Below are 17,675 nucleotides of genomic sequence, written 5' to 3'. Positions count from 1 at the left end.
CTAATTAAGTTTACTGTGAGTTGTTTAAAGATTCTAGCATTTTAAAGTACTTAGTAAAGAATAATTACTTATCAAGATAAGCTTGGGCTTTATTACATTGTCATTCTTTCAAGTCATTTTTAACTTAGAAAGTATTGCAATATTATATTTTAGAAGTTTGCTTTGTTCTTGTTTAATGAAAAATAATTTTGTTTCCTTGCCACAGATTTTTACCTCAAGCATCCATAGATCTCACACCGCAGACCTTCAATGAAAAAGTTTTACAAGGGAAAAATCATTGGGTGGTTGATTTCTATGCTCCTTGGTGTGGACCTTGCCAAAATTTTGCTCCAGAGTTTGAGCTCCTGGCTCGGGTAAGTCTTATCTATCTACTTAAATAAGTTGTAGTTACATGCAGGTTTTAATAATTAGATAAAACATTTTAAATACAATTTTAATTTTTTTCTTAAACGTTTCTTCTGAATTTTAAAAGCTCCATTTCATTTCATTGACTATAATCTCTGCAGTAGATTTCATCCTTTAAAACTTTTAGCTACCATCTTCTCTGCCTTGGCTGACATCATCATCTACCTAACCTTAACTGCCAGAAGCCTCACTGCTGCTGCTTCCCTATTTCCTTCCTCTGCCACCATTACTCTGCTGCCATCCAGGCAATCACAGATCCTACTTAACAGTTCTATCCTAAGTGCCTTATCAAATCTGTCATCTCATATCCATGGCCTCTGCTAGCCTCTTTGGTCAAGCCATCATCATTGCTCGCCACCTTATCACCCGTGCCTTTTAACTAGTCTCAGGTTACCGGTCTACCTTCTTCAGTTCTGCCCCAGTGATCTTTTTAAAATATTGTCTTCTCTGGCTTCCGGTTAACCAAGTTTCTTGATATGCATCTTTGACTACAGGTCGCTGATCCGATTCTTTCTGCCTGTTCAGCTTTATCTCTCTCCCCCACCCCACACTTTACACTCCAGGCACAACAAAGTATAATACTCCGCTGAATAAGTACTCCTATGCACATGCTGTTTCCTCTCTAAAATGGCTTTTCTTTACCGTAGTCATCTGGATTTTTTTTCTCCTTATCCTTTAAAACCAGCTCCAGTGGCACTCCTGTGTTCTCTGCCCTTTTTAGTTAAACAGTGTCACCTTGATGTCTTATACGCCATCATCACACTTATTCAATGCCTATTAATTATTTATCTAGATATCTGTCTCCTCCATAAGACTGTGAGCTTCTTGAAGGCAAGGTACATGTATATCTCTATATCCCAAGTATTTAATTCAGTAAATGCCTATAAAATTAAACTGAATACATAAACTGAATGTAATCTTAAGTTTTTGGTGTTTCTTTCATAACAGTTGTATTAATGACCTAATCCGGAATGATAGGTTCCTTGCCTCTATACTCGAGAAACTTTGCCAAGGCCTACAGAACACTCATTAGAGAGAGAAAGTCAGTTCCAGTTCCACCACAGTCTAAACAGCTGAACATCTCTCATGCAAAGTGATTTCAAAGCTTCTATGAGTCATAAAAGATTATTTTAGTTATTGAGTGGTCCTTCAAATAGAGATTATTCATTTTTACCATGTATACTTTCTTTTCCTCTTAAGCTTCCTTCTTCTTCAACAATTCTTTTTGTTGTTAAATTTATTGAGGTAACCTTGGTTAATAACGTTATATAAATTTCAGGTGTACAATTTCATAATAGCACATCTGTATACTCTTCCGTGCTCACCACCCGAAGTCTAGTCTCCTTCTGTCACCATGTATTTGATCCCCTTTACCCTCTTCGTCCTCCCCTCACCTCCCTTCCCCTCTGGTGACTACCATTCTGTTGTCTGTATCTATGAATCTTTTGTTTTATTTGTTCATTTGTTGCTTTTTGTTTTATATCCCACATATGAGTGAAATCATACAGTTCTTTTCCTTTCCATTTAGCGTAATACTCTGAAGACCCATCCATGTTGTCACAAATAACAATATTTTGTCTTTTTCATGGCTGAGTAGTATTGCATTGTATATATGTACTACATCATCTTTGTCCGGGTATCCATCAAAGGACTTAGGTTATTTCCATGTCTTGGCTGTATATATATTGATGAACTGTTCCCTTTATCATTATAAAATGTGCATCTTTGTCTCATGTTACCTTTTTTTTAATCTTGAAATCTATTTTGTCTGATATAAGTACTACTACTCCTGTTTTTGTCTACATAACATTTGCTTGAAGTATCATCTTCCACCCCCTTCACTTTGAGCCTATGTTTGTCTTTGGTGCTGAGTCATGTCTCCGGTAGGCAACATAGTTGGATCTTGTCTTTTATTCCATTCTGCTACTCTGTGCCTTTTGTTGGTGAGTTTAGTGCATGTGAATTTAGGGTGATTATTGATATATGAGTACTTACTACAGCCATTTTATCTTTTGTTTTCTGGTTGCTCAGCTCCATTGTTTCTTTTTCCTTCTGATTCTGACTGCTATTTTAGTTCTGTGGTTTTCTATAATTTTTTGTTCATTTCCTCTCTTTTTTATGGTTCATGTCTCACTTCTGGATTTTTGTTTTGTGGTTACAATTAGGGTTGTGTAAAATGTTTTATACACACAATAGTTCTTTTTCTTCTGATTGCCTCTTCATTCACCTGTACCTGTTTAGTCCTTTTCCTCCTCCCCTTTTATGATGTTAGTTGTCACAAATTACCCCTTTTTATGTTGTGCATTTGTTACTAAAATGTTGTAGTTACAGTTAATGCCTCTTTTCCCCCTTTAACCTTTGTGTTATAACTGTTTAATAACCTATTCTGAAATATATTTGCAGTTTTCAGCTTCTGTTAATTATCTTACTCAAAGTTTTGTATACTTTTGTCTTTTGGTTTCCAGTAGAATATCTTCTTTCAACATTTATCGTAAAGACATCTTGTGGTAGCAGATTCTCTCAGCTTTTGTCTGTCTTGGAAAGCCTTTATTTCTCCTTCACATCTAAAGGATAACTTTGATGGATATAATTATCCTTAGCTGATGGTTTCTCTCTTTCAATATTTTGAATGTTTCCTTCCCCTCTTTCCATCTTGTAATATTTCTGATAAATCTGATTATAATCTAATATGCTTTCCTTTGTAGGCTACAGTCTTTTTTTCCCCTGGCTGCCTTGAGAATTCTTCCAATGTAGTCAGATAGTTCTTGTAGTGTTCTTTCTTTCCTTCTTTCCTTCCTTTCCTTCTTTCCTTCTTTCTTTCCTCTGAGTTCTCTCGTCTTCCTCCCGAGTCATTTCTAGATTTCTGTCATCGAGTGCACTAATTCTTCCATCTGGGCTGCTTTGTTTCCAGTGCTGTCTAGGATTTCTGTTTGGTTCTTTTTTATGGTTTCAATCTGTTTAATAAATAAAGTGGTACTTTACCAATTTTATTTCTGAGTTCATCGAACTGCCTTTCTGAGTTTTCTTGTGTATCGCTGAGTTTCTTCATAACTGCAATCTTGTATTCTGAGTCATTCAAATAATAGTCTTCCATAACTTTAAGTTTGGTTTCTGGAGACTCTTTTTTTCCTATGCTCCCAAGTTACCTTGGTTGTTCATGGTATTTGATAAATTTGAGATAGTGACCTCTTTTACTTAGATGCTATGTTGCTCTCTACAGACAGTTCAGTAGGTTGATAAGTAGGATACTTTCTTTGGATTTCCAGTAAGTGGTGCTATAGTACAGTTATTTTTTGTTTGTTACTTGAAATATTTGTGCCTCTGGGATCATGGTGGAGCCGTGTCACTTTGGTTCAGGTGCCACTGGTAGGTGTCCGCTCTGTGACCATCTTGCCTCACTTAAGAGGCACTACCATTGTAGTGGGGAGATGTGGCAGGTAGTGGAGAACCAGTTTTGTAAGCTCCCAGAACTGCTGCTTTTTTCCATTGTGTTTTTGGCTTTACTGGGCTGTGCTGGGGCTTGTGCGGCAGGGGAGGCAGGTTTGCTATCCTGCGGGCCCACCCACCTGCTAATAACGGCTGCTGGCTGCTGTTTTGTTGAAAATCTCGCAGCTACCTCTACCCAGTTCTGCCACTATGGGGAGGGGGCAAGGGAGATGCCTTTTCCTGGAGGGAAACTGCTTCTCTCCCTCTTAGACCTCAGGCCAGTAGTATGAAGGCTACAGACGAAATCCTCCGCTGCTGCTGTGCTTTCTGGAGTCACTGTGGGCGTCAAACTGCATCTGTGGCTCTATCCCTGCCGGTCCCCTGTCCTGCCTCCCCTACTTGTTCCAAAATCCACCTTCATAGGTCCTGACGTGTGGATCTTGGAGGCATGTTTGTGGGTTGAGCAGGGGATCCTTATTGAGTTACACATCAGCTTATTGTAGATTTAAAGGGAGAATCAATGGTGCCTTCTCACTCCACCATGATGCTGACGTTGTTCTCCAACAGTTCTAACAAAATGCTTGAATATAGCAGAAAATTATTAAATATAGAAAAGGTCATTATTCGACAGATCTTAAGCACCAAGTGAAAAGCATTATGCTAAATACTGGGCTACAAAAATAGAAAGACAAAACTTCATGTCTTTAAAATTTTATACTAGTGGGAAAATAAAATGCAAATAAATATACATATAATGCAACAGGATCGTTGCTGTAGTGAAATTAGAGTGAGGCAAGAACATGGGAAGAAGAATGACGGAGTCATGCTAGGAAGAGGCAAAGGGCTCCACAAAAAAGGTAATATCTGAGATGAAAATTACAACATGACTAGGCGTGTGGCACTTAAAAGGCTAGAAAGTACTGTAAGAAGGGAAGAGAGTATTTGCAAAGGTGGCAGGGATACAAGAGAGTGGGGCATGTTCGGGGATCTTCACTGTTGGTCCAGTGTTACCAGAATATAAATGCAGAAGGGGAATGGCAAAAATGGGGGCTCAAGAAATAGGCAAGGAGGAGGAGGTTTAGTCCACTTCCTCATGCTATTCATGTTGTACACTCTTCCTGAGTGATCGTGTGTTGTTCAGAAGGTGTTCTGTATAGGCATTAGAGGACAGTTATTGGTTATAGCAGAACCCATTTTACATTTTAGGCAGATCAACTGGGGGGACTGAACACAGGCCAGCAAGTTCTAAGAAAGATATTGAGAGCACCCAAAACAATATGGTGTCCTCCTTTAAGTAATTGAAAATACAAGTCAACTAATATATAAAATAAACATTTTGGACATGATGTAAACCTTAGATTTCTAGTTTTATCTGGATTCCTCTGACCTTCAGTATGAGTGTGTGCATACATGTTTCTGCATGCAGCTTTGCTGGTACCCTAACACAGGTTAGTCTACCTATTGAGTCACTCCAGCCTTGGGAACAAAACTAAAGGCAGAAAAGATATTTTAATTGTCCCAAAGTGAGAGATGATAACTTGAACCAGTATTAAGGCAGTGGGTGTTAGAAAGAATACGAAAATACAGGAAAGATATGAGTACAATTTAATGTTTGATGATGATAATTGTGGGAGAGAAAGGAATCTAGGATGGCACTAGTTTCTGGCTTGAACTAAGTGAGTAATAGGACAGAAGAAAGTGTAGGTTAATGGGGAAGGATTCATTTTAGAAATGTTGTATTTAAGGTGCTTACTTCACTGACGTAAGCCAGTACATAACTGAAGTGAAATTGAGGGAAGAGGTTGGGGTTTAGCCGCATGTAGGTGTATAAAACCTCCCTTGAGAGAGTGTTCACAGTGAAAAAATTGTTCACCAAAGATGGATCTGTAATTGGATATTATAATTTAAGGGGCAGGTATAGAAGGAAGCCCCCTTTCTAGAAATGAAGAACAGCCATAGTGTAGGAAAGCCAAGAGAAAATACTGATAAATACCAAAAAAGAAAAGAGTAAAGGAAGGAGTGGTCAGCAATATCAGATATTAAAAAGACTGAGTAGTGTCCATTTGGTTGGGCAAAGAGGAGTCATTGGTGAACTTACAGCAGTTACAGCGGAGGAACCAGTAAGAACAGAAGTGAGACAAAAATCTGTTGAGAAATAAGTAAATAACGAGAAAAGTGGTAAAAGAGTCAACTGCCCAAAAAAGAGAGAAGCAGGGTGGTACTAGCGGAACCAGTGCAGTTATGGAGGAAATCCTTTTTTGATCGTATGTGTATGTGCTGACAAGAGTAAGAAATCTGACAGGGAGGGACTGGACAATGTGGCTGGAGTATAGTTGAGCCTTCTACAAGATGAAGAGTGCAACCTCAGTACATGAGACCAGAGAAAAATGGGGTGAACACAGAATCTGAGGTGGGGTGAAGACAGGTGTGGGTACTAGAAAGAAGTTAAGATAGGTCAGGGTCAAGCTTCTCAGTTTTCTTGATAGGGCAAAGGAGAGTTTTTTGCTATTGGTGAGGAAGTGCTGGACAAATAGGAATTTAAGAATTTGGAAGCAATTTTGTTCGAATGGAAAGGATTAAAACTAAGTTTTTTTTAAAATAACAAATCCTTAGCTTTATAGATTTGAAATTTTTAGTATCATATTGCTTTGTGGTTGCCAAAATACATTATGCCAAAGAGAATGGCAAAGAATATTTTTTTTTTTCCAGATGATTAAAGGAAAAGTGAAAGCTGGAAAAGTAGACTGTCAGGCTCATGCTCAAATATGTCACAAAGCTGGTATCAGAGCCTATCCAACCGTTAAATTTTATCCCTACGAAAGAGCAAAGGTACGTACAGGCTTTTCCTTGATGTTCCTTTCTTTTTGCAAGCCAACCTCAAAAGATTTGTTTTTAGTCTGAGTAATGCTTTTTTCTCGTTTCATCTCCCTTTGTCGTTATTTTATTGCATATTACTGAAACAAGCTCCTTCATACATATACATTAAGTGATTTTAAAAGTTCTTTTTTTTTGTCTCACAATTGATAATGATCTCCATTGCCTTAAAACTTTTATACTCAATGAATAGGAAAACTGTTAAAGAAACATACCAAAATACTAATAGTGGTTTTCTATGGGTGGTAGAATTCAAGGTAATTATTTACTTTCTGTGAAGATTTGTATTTCCTACTTTCAGAGAATTAACATATTTTACCTTTATAATTACTTTTTTCCATGAAAGGATAATATACTATTATAATACTTTTGAAACAGCCTTCGTACCCAAGCATTTATCTTTAGAAATATTGATTAATGGTTTAGACTACAAAATAAAAGTTAGAGTCCCTTGGTTCAGTCATAATTCCTTTCTGGGTCACTGACAATATGCTTTTTTTTTTTTTTAAACAAGAAAACTGAACATCTACCAATGGGTCTTAAAATTCAGATGATAACTTCTATGATTATTGATACAAAAGCATGTCTCTTTCACCCAGTATAATTGCTAACTGAAAGTACTATTGACCTTTGCCATTTTCCCAAGTAAAAGAATGTCATTTTTGACAATAGAACTGTGATGAAATAAATATTGCCATGTATTACATTCATGTTTTCTGGTGAAACATTTGAAATAAATAAAATATCTTAATACATACTTTTTGAGAAAGAATATCAGATTAAGATCTCATGTTATTTATTGGTAATTATAATACATACATGTTGAAATAGAGTTAAGTAAAGAAATTAAATGATGGATTTCAGAAGTCTAGAATTGTCCAACATCTAGATTTTTCAGTGAAGGATTTTTGATTAACTTAAGAGGCTAACTCTATCTTAAAACAGTTTAGGGTAAGCAGAACTTGAGGGTAAAGGAGCTTGTACCAGAGCCGGAATCTTTATTCCTTTGGAATCACTAGCTCTACTTCCCAATTCTCAGAACAGTTGAGACATGGGTGACATAAATAGGGGCCTTTTCAGGTAAAATGATGTTTGGAAAATATCAATACAATGAGCAGTCACAGAATTTACCAGGCCATAGAGGAAGCTGTTTGAAAAGGTGATGTTACTATGTGTCCAGAGGAGTCCAGAAGACAGATTAGGACCCAAAATTACCCTGTCCAAACTAAAAGACGGGGTGACAACCAGAAGTCTAGGCCAGATGAGAAGTCCAAAGCAGAATAATGATTGGAGTAAACAAATGCAAACCTTGGTGGGCAGTTAGTTAACACAAAGAAACACAATCCTAGCATACAAGTGTTGGGTTCCCACCAGGAAGAATGAAACAGGTAGCTCCAGATCCAAAATAAGCAGAGTATATTGAGTATATCGACTTCTCTCCCTGGCTTTTCAGCCGCCTTCCTGCACTGGGCAGGTGAGAACCAGAAAGTATAGGTTGTTCTCCAATGTTGTAGTTAGTCCAGGTTTTGTCCAATGATTGTATTAGATTAGACTGATTTGAGTCCTCCGGGGTATCTTTTCTTATACAATTTAGATGTTTTGAGGCATGTGAAGTTAGCAATGCATTTTCCCCAAGGAATTATTTTACATGTTCCCGTAACAGTATTGTTAGTATTTACTTCAGGTAAATAATGAGTTACCTGTGCTTTTGCAGCATTATTTCCTTGAAAAAATTTGAGTTTCAAACAATTGGAACTTTAAGGAATATTTAGTCATGTTTCTTAGATGGAAATGTCATGTTTTGATTAGAAGCTTAAAGATTATAAGAAAAGTGTTTTTAATTTTAGAGAACTATTTGGGGAGAGCAAATAGATACCAGAGATGCAAAAGAGATTGCTACCTTAATACATGAAAAATTGGAAAATCTCCAAAAACACGGAAAGAGAAATAAGGTAAGGACTGAGTCTAGAGCTGACTTGGGCAAACATTATCTAAAGTTATTCTTACTATACATTATATGTACCAATACACAGGTAAAATTAAGCATGAAAAAATAGTAAATAATTGGAAATATGTTCTTTCAAAATATGAGAATCAGAATGTAGCCTCTAGACACTGAAATGCTTAGAAATTTGGACAGGTGAAACCATTTAACAAAAAACAGTGACTATGACCATAACGTATTTAAATTTGGTTCAAATGTAAATAAAGCATTGACTTTTTAGGAATAAATATACTAGACCCTCATAACACATTTTCAGTGGCAAATTTTCTTTTGTTCTTGATATAGTCAGGCCTTATTCATCTTGGCCTCTCTCTGAATTTTTAATCTATCAAAAAGCAATGCAACCTTTTTCCTGCTATTCTTCAGAAGAGTGGTTTATTTTTCTTCTTTAAATTATTGTCATTCTAGGACACACTTAAACATACTTAGGAACAGTCCAAAGAGTCCATGAATGCTAGAGTACTTTTCTGAATGGAATTTAGTACAATCACATATGAGGTTTCTTGGATTTTTTTTCCCTATAAAGTGAAAGGACAAAAGAACAGTACAGTTTCTGGAGAGGGCTAGAGACATCTTGCTTTATAGAACAATAGTAGAACTACAGATGCCAATATAGACAGCCTTACAGCCTGCTTCAAGAATCATATTTTATCCAAATCTTAAAGACAGAAAAGAGATACTTCTGTATCTTTATTTTCTTGGTTCTAGTAAACAAAAATGTTTTTCTGATGGTTTAGCTATGTTAGTTTTCTCAAGATATTTTTTAAATTGTGCCTTTTTTCTCATTAAACATTTGAAATAGAAAACACTATTGGTCATAAACCAGAATATCATAACTGAATTTAAGAGTATATCAGATATGACTTTGAAAGTGTGTAAAACTATAATGGGTAGTATCTGCCATAGGCAAGTAAGAACTATGTGGTATCCTTTTCGTGTGATCCATTAAATAAGAATATTGAGTATTTATTTTTGAGAAGGTAAGATTTTGGTTAAAGTATATTGTTTTAACTTGTTTTAATATTTATAAACTCATACTTCCTTTCTCTTTCAATTGTAGGATGAACTTTAATGATATTGAAGATGAAGAAAAAACTGAAAAATTCTGACAGACATCTTGTTTTAGACTGTTACTACATTCTTGATAGGAATAAATGAACATTATATTGGACTTGTAATTGCACTGTCTGAATTCTGTATAGCATTGGTATGAATGAACAGCCTGCAGACTTTCTGTAGAGGGCCAGATCATAAATATTTTAGGCTAGTAGTCCATATACAGTTCTTCATCACCTACGCTGTATTTTGTTTTGTTTTCAACCCTTTAAAAAGTGTAAGAACCATTCTTAGCTGATGGCCATACAGAAATAGGCCACAAGCCATATTCAGTCCACGGGCCATAGATTTGCTGCCTCCTGGAAATGATGTGTAGGCTGGCTGGCTGGAATCATGAGCCTGCTCTGTTGATATACATGTACATGTCTAACTTGTACAAAGTAGACTGTCACTTAAAGTTTTGTGGCTTGACTAAAAAGAGAGAACTTGGTTTTCAGTCACCTGTTCTAAAAAGTCTCTGAAACTGATTCCCTAATCATATTCCATTTAAAAAACATGATGTGGATAAATAAAAAGCCTATTATCATGCTATGTTAATTATAGTGAAGAGATTCTTCATTTTCTTTCCTTTTTTAAAGGTTAAACAATTTATTTGAATTTTCACAATTGAGAAAAATTTTCTATAACAGTGAGTAAAATTCTGTAGGTTTCTACAGCATTCAGAAATACCTGAGGAAACAATTATTTATAGCAATTAATTGCACATTGTAGAGTATCCCAAATATATCAAGTATTGAGGGTTCCAGATTTTAAAGACATGTTAATTTATTTTCTGAATATTTTTCATGAAAGTTTTCCCTGTGATTGAAGCATTTTTCCTGTGAAATAAGCATCTTTCTAATATTTATGTTTTTGCCTTCTGGAATGTTTTGATGTGTATCCTTTATTTACATTTGCCTTTTTTCTTCATAGTTGTGGTTTTTCACTATTGTCTAATCTCTTCATTCAAACAGGAAAAATAACTTTGTAGTTTTTTTCACTATAACTCATAATGATACTGTGGTCATTCCAATTGTTAATTTACTGTTGGACACTACCATGTTCAGATAAATATTGGCATAATAACTGAAGTTATTTTTGTAAGAAAATTAAGTGTAAAATTAAGGATCTTTTAGTTTCTCAGTTGTTCAGACTCACAATTTTTTTTTCCTTGCATTTTAACAAAACATTGTAACGTAGCTATTTAGTTATAATTCAGGATGTATGGAATGGCAAAACTCCCAAATGATCAAAAAAGGTCCATGAATTTTTTTTAAAAAACTTCAGTTTTCTCCAATATATGGTGATGGAAGGAGAACTGACTCCAGGTGGTGAACACACAATGGGATTTATAGATGATGTAATACAGAATTGTACACCTGAAATCTGTGTAATTTTACTAACAATTGTCACCCCAATTAAAAAAAAAAAGAAATTAGAGGCAGAACACAGACTGGATACTAAAATGGGAATGATATGTTTTAGGAGTTTGCTGTCCAGACCCCACAGAGAATAAATTTGTATTGCTTTAATCAAAAAAAAAAAAAAAAAAAAACTTCAGTTTTCCCAAAAAAACCTATCAGGTTTATGCTTTATTATATTGGAAGACGTTTGTATTTTAAACACCACTTTACCCCCTTCACCAATATTTCCTCATATGTTTTATAGCTGCAATATAGAAAAAGTAATAGATTTTTTCACTTTCAAGTGTAACCCTATTTTTTTATAGTTTCTCCCATATTGTTTCTAGTATGTTCCTTAACTCTTTATCTTGCATTTCACTTTATACATGTAGACAGATACAGAATATTCACTTCTAGCCTTAATTTAACACCAAGTTTTGAATTATAATCAATAATGGCAAGTGCCTTTTATTTATTAAAATTTTAAAGCCTAGAAAAGATTTTTTAAATTGGCTTGTTTCTCTAAGAATCCCAAAATGGAATGCCTAAAGAGTCCTGGTAAATAGTTACTGAATTACTGTACCAGTTATGTGAATACCAGTGTGATGGACACTCAGAGTACAAACAGAATCATAGGCATGGGCCCCGTCTCCCAAGTACGTGTAATTTGTAGTTCTGACACTGAATTCATAAGCAAGATTATAGGTAGCTATACTACTACCTATAAATATAATTCCAAATTTAACAGAAACATCTTAGGCAGTAAATAAAATAGTAAATACTATATATCCTATAAGTTGGCCTAAGTATATCCTGTGGAATCAGCTATAAAGCCAGGGCTACCAGGGAGTCATGTTAAAAAATATATATTATATTAGTAATATACTTCAGGAGTTTATTTTCTGCAGTCATATCAGTGTCACTGGGTATTTCAAAAACATCTGACAATTTAAGGTTTTAAAGGCCACATTAGTACAATAGAGCACCTCTGAAGGTTGCCATTTCTCTCAGCAACACCATTTTTGTTTGCAGTTGGTCTTGGGTAATGTGGCACCATTTCTAGCAGACAAGAGTGCATTCTATCAGGCAGTAGATTTGAAAATTAGATACTTTTACATATGTGGCTTTGTGAAACCATTTGGAATTTGTGTTTTGGGCATGAATAATGCTTCCCTATTCCAATTTTCCAAATTTTATTTAACATCTTTCATATCTTTTTTTACTTAAAGTATGTGATTAAGACAAAGGAAAAATAAAATGAAATAATTATTGTATAAAATTTTGAAATAATTATTGTATCATGACTTTTATATTGTAAAAGGTTTAAGTTGGTTGTTTTCTGACATACAAAGCAGAAATTTTATTTGAAGTATTGTCATCAGAAAAGAATTACTACATTGTTTCCTATTGGACACATTTACAAAGCTATGAGAAGGTTTTTAAAGAGAGGGTAGTATTTTTAAACCATTTTAACGTAATTTTTGTATAATAGTTTATTCTGACTCTTTAGTCCGCCAACAAACTCAGATGAATGTCTTAATTTATACATTTAGTCTATCATGACAGCTAAGAAGTACAATTTAAAATGCATTTTAAATTTTCCATAATGATATCTAAAGGATAATATTGATTCTGAAGATGGAAAGGAAATAACCTTTCTGATAGTATATTACTTTACACATACATCAAAACTGTTAAATATATCCAAATTCTTTTGATAAGTAAGCTTGTTTTCAGGAACAGTAATGGCAAAATTTAGGTCAACCTCTAAGTATAAATGTTTTATTGATCATACGAGGTGTGATCAAATAATATGTGAATGTTTAAGTAAAAAAAAAAAATTACTACAGTAAAAGACACATTACCACTAATCCCCCTCAAAATACTCCCCCCTCACTTCGAGCACAATGGGATAGTCCATTGTTCTTGCTACTTTCTGAAGCAATTCTGGAGCTCCTCTTTCATGAGTGTCTTTAGTTGCACTGTCGTGGCTGCCTCGATGTCCTGAATCATTTTGACTTTGGGGAAGAGCCAGAAGTTGCACGGCGCCAGATCCGGTGAATAAGGTGGATGAGGAGACACCATAATGTTTTTATTTGACAGAAATTGCGGTATACCAGAAGCGATGTGTGACATGGAGCGTTGTCATGATGGAGGATGATTTATAGCACACTTTAAAACACACCTCTCAACCGTAGTTCACACACAACTGACTGCACTGAACAAGTTGAAACTTGTCACACTGTTACTAAGGTTCGAAGCACTGCTTCCCATATTGAAGATCCCTGCCTTTTCGTTGGATGGCACTTGGCAGCAGCATTCACCGTATTTTGTGATCACAACAGAAAGGCTGTGTGTCTCACATCGCTTCTGGTATGGCAATTTCTGTCAAATAAAAACGTTACGGTGTGTCCTCATCCACCTATTCACCAGATCTGGCACCGTGCGACTCTGGCTCTTGCCCACAGTCAAAATGAGGCAGCCACGACAGCATAACCAAAGACACTCACAAAAGAGGACTTCCAGAACTGCTTCAGAAAGTGGCAAGAGTGATGGGATGAGTGTGTTCAAAGAGGGGGAGTATTTTGAGGGGGAATTAATGGCAATGTATCTTTTACTGTAATAATTTTTTTTTAATTTAAACATTCACCATATTTTTTTACCACACCTCATATTAAGAAAATATGAATGGCTTTTGAGGGAGAAATAGATGACAATACAACAATAGTAAGGGACTTCAATATCTCAGTATTGTCCAGACAGAAAATCAACAAGGAAACATTGGAACTGAACCACACTTTAGAAAAAATGAACAGACATATACAGGACATTTCACCCAACAGCATCTGAATACACCTTCTCAAGTACACATGGAATATTCTCCAGGATAGATCATATGACAGGACACATTTTTTTTTTTAATTTAAGAAGAATAAAATCATACCAACTATTTTTTCTGACTACAATAGTATGAAAGTAAAATCGAGAAAAGTGAGATGATCTACAAATATGTGGAAATTAACACTTATAAACAACCAATGGATCAAAGAAGCAATCAAAGGGGACATAAAAAGTTAAAATGGAAATGCAAAATATCAAGACTTGGTGCAGTAAAAGCAGTTCTGAGAGGAAAGTTTAAAGTAATAAATGCATATATTAATAAATTAGAAATACCTCAAATAAGTAACCCAACTTTACACCTAAAGAAAGAAGAAAAACAAATTATAACCAAAGTTAGCAGAAGAAAGAAAATAATAAAAATCAGAGCAGAAATAGAGACCAAAAAAAAAAAAAAAATACAAGGATCAAAGCTAAGAACTGATTCTTTGAAAAGATAAGCAAAATTGACAAAAACTTTAGCAAAGTAAGAAGAAAATACAAAATTATAAATAAGGATAATTGGTATGAGAAAAATATTAATACATAGGATCATAAGAGACTACTATGAACAATTGTATGCCTACACATTAAATAACCTAAAAGAAATAGATAAATCCCTAAAAACAACCTACCAAGACTGAATAATGAATAGAATATATGAACAGACCAATAATGAATAAATAAGTGAATCAGTAATAAAATTTAAAAACTCCCATCACAGAATACACCAGGACTACACATCTTCATTGGTGAATTCTACTGAACATTTAAAGAAGAATTAACACCAGCCCTCCTAAATCTCTTTAAAAATATGGAGGAGAAGAGGACACTTCCAAACTCATTCAGCAGAGCCAATATTACCCTGATACCAAAACCAGATAAGAATACCACAAGAAAAGAAAACTGTGGACCAATATCCCTGATGAATATAGATGCCAAAATTTTCAACAAAATAGTAGCAAATAGAATTCAAGAACACATTAAAAGGATCGTACACCATGACCAAGTGAGATCCCTGGGAGGCAAGGATGTTTCAATATAAGCAAATCAATAAATGCAATACACCATGTCAATAAAATGAAAGATAAAAATCACATGATCATGTCAATAGAAAAAGCATTTCAAAAAATACAACATCCTTTCATAATAAAAATCCTTAACAGATTGGGTATAGAAGGAACATACCTCAACATAATCAAGGCCTATATGACAAGCACACAAATAGTCATACTCAATGGTAAAAAACCGAAAGCTCATCCTCTAACATCAGGAAAAAGACAATGCTCATTCTCACCACTCCTGTTCAATATAGTACTTGAAGTTCTAGCTAGAGCAAATAGGCAAGACAAAAAATAAAAATAATATTATTTTTTAATTTTTTAATTTTATTTCCTGAAAATAAAAGGCATCCAAATCAGAAAGAAGTAAAATTGTCACTGTTTGCTGATGATATTATATATAGGAAAACCCAGAGTTGATTGAAAAAAACAAAAAAAACCTTGGAACTAACTAATCAATGATTTCAGTAATGTTGCAGGAAACAAAATATACAGAAATCAATTGCATTCCTTTACACTATGATGAAACATCTGAAAAAACATTCCTATTCACAGTAGCATAAAAACAATAAAATATTGAGGAATAAAATATTGAGGAAGTGAAAAATCTGTGCAATGTAAACAAGACTGCTGAAAGAAATCAAAGAAGATACAAACAAAGAAGATGCATCTTGTGTTCATGGAGCAGAAGGATTAATATTGTTAAAATATTCATACTACCCAAAGCCATCTACAGATTCAATGCAATTCCTACCAAAATATGAAGGCATTCTTTACAAAAATAGAAAAAAATAATCCTAAAATTTATGTAGAACCACAAAAACCCCAACTAGACAAAGTAATCCTGAAAAAAAAAATAGCTATCACGCTTCCTGATTTCAAACTATATTACAAAGCCTTAGTAACAAAAACAGTATGATACTGGCACAAAAATGGATACATCGACCAACAGAACAAAAAAGCCCAAAATTAAATCCCAGCATAGATGGTCAACAAATACATTGACAAGAAAACCAAGAACACCCAATAGGAAAAGGATAGCCTCTTCAAAAATGGTGCTGAGAAAACTAGAGAAATATGCAAAACAATGAAACTGGACCCCTACCACACTCCCCTCACAAAAATTAACTCAAAATGGATCAGACCTAACTGATAATATCTGCTACCATAAAACCCCTAAGAGAAAACATAGGAAAGAAGCCCCTCAATGTTGGCCTTGGCTGTGACTCTTTTGGACATAATGCCAAAAGCACAAACAACACAAGCAAAAATCAACAAATAGGACTATATCAAATTCAAAAGCTTCTGTACAGCAAAACAAATAAATAAAATGAAAAAACCTATGAAATGAGAAAATTTTGCAAACCATATATCAGATAAGGGGTTAATATCCAAATATATGAAGAAATCAAACAACTTAATAACAAAAGATAATAATAATCCAATTTAGAAATGAGCAGAATGGGGCAGCCAGTTAGCTCAGTTGGTTAGAGCACAGTGCTTTTAACAAGGTTGCTGGTTCGATCCCCATATGAACCACTGTGAGCTGCGCCCTCCACAACTAGATTAAAACAACTACTTGACTTGGAGCTGATGGGTCCTGGAAAAACACACTTTAAAAATAAAAGTTAAAAAAATAAAAATACAAAATAAAAATGAGAAGAACTAAACAGACATTTTTTATCAAAGAGGACATCAAAATGGCACATGAAAACAGGCACATGAAAAGATGCTTAACAGCACTAAGCATCAGGGAAATGCTAATCGAAACCACAATGAGATATCACCTCACACCTGTTACAATGGCTGTCATCAAGAAAACAAGAGGCTAAAGGTGATGATAAGGATTAGTGAAAAGGGAAGGAACCCTATACATTGTTGGTAAAAATGTATATTGATCCAACCAATATGGAAAATATGGAGGTCCCTCAAAAAATTTAAAATGAATCTGCTATATGATGCAGCAATTCTACTTTTGGGTATATACACAAAGGAAATGAAAACAGGATTTCAAAGAGATATATGCACGCCCATGTTTATTGCAGCATTATTCACAATGGCCAAGATATGGAAACAACCTAAATGCCCATCAATGGATGAATGGATAAAAAAGTTGTGGCATATATACACAATGGATTATTCAGCCATGAAAAAAAAGGATATCCTGCCATTTGCAGAAACATAGATGAACCTTGAGCACATTATGCTGAGTGAGATGAGTCAGAGTAAGACAAGTATTATAAGATATCACATATGGAATCTAAAAAAATCAAAAAAAAAAAAAAAAACAGAACAATGGTTACCAGAAAATGGGGCATGGGGGGGATAAGATCGAAGTTATATAAGGGTACAAACTTGCAATGAGTAGTAAATAAGCCATAGAAATCTAATGTACAGTATAATGAATATAGACAATAATATACTATAATTATGTAATATGCAATATTATACTATATAAATGAACGAAAGTAACATGCTTTGTACCGTAAATTTACACAGTTTTGTATGTCAAATTTGTTCAATTATAAT

The 17,675-nt window shown here is 34.6% G+C and overlaps 1 protein-coding gene across 6 annotated transcripts in view; it reads left to right on the top strand.

The window, feature by feature from the left end:
* The window catches only part of DNAJC10 (DnaJ heat shock protein family (Hsp40) member C10), a 50,104-nt gene extending 40,223 nt beyond the window's left edge, over positions 1-9,881 (top strand). For all 6 annotated transcript variants that reach the window (XM_033112621.1, XM_033112617.1, XM_033112619.1 and 3 more), the window contains 4 exons: positions 206-353; positions 6,541-6,660; positions 8,553-8,657; positions 9,771-9,881. In XM_033112621.1, coding sequence (XP_032968512.1) covers positions 206-353; positions 6,541-6,660; positions 8,553-8,657; positions 9,771-9,782 — 385 coding nt within the window. In that variant the 3' untranslated portion in view covers positions 9,783-9,881. The remainder of the gene's footprint in view (positions 1-205; positions 354-6,540; positions 6,661-8,552; positions 8,658-9,770) is intronic.
* The last annotated feature ends 7,794 nt before the right edge of the window (positions 9,882-17,675 follow it).

The sequence above is a fragment of the Rhinolophus ferrumequinum genome, chromosome 8 (assembly GCF_004115265.2).
Source record: "Rhinolophus ferrumequinum isolate MPI-CBG mRhiFer1 chromosome 8, mRhiFer1_v1.p, whole genome shotgun sequence".
Taxonomy (NCBI): domain Eukaryota; kingdom Metazoa; phylum Chordata; class Mammalia; order Chiroptera; family Rhinolophidae; genus Rhinolophus; species Rhinolophus ferrumequinum.
Note: the sequence above shows the minus strand (reverse complement) of the source record. Positions and strands in the feature narration are given on the sequence as shown.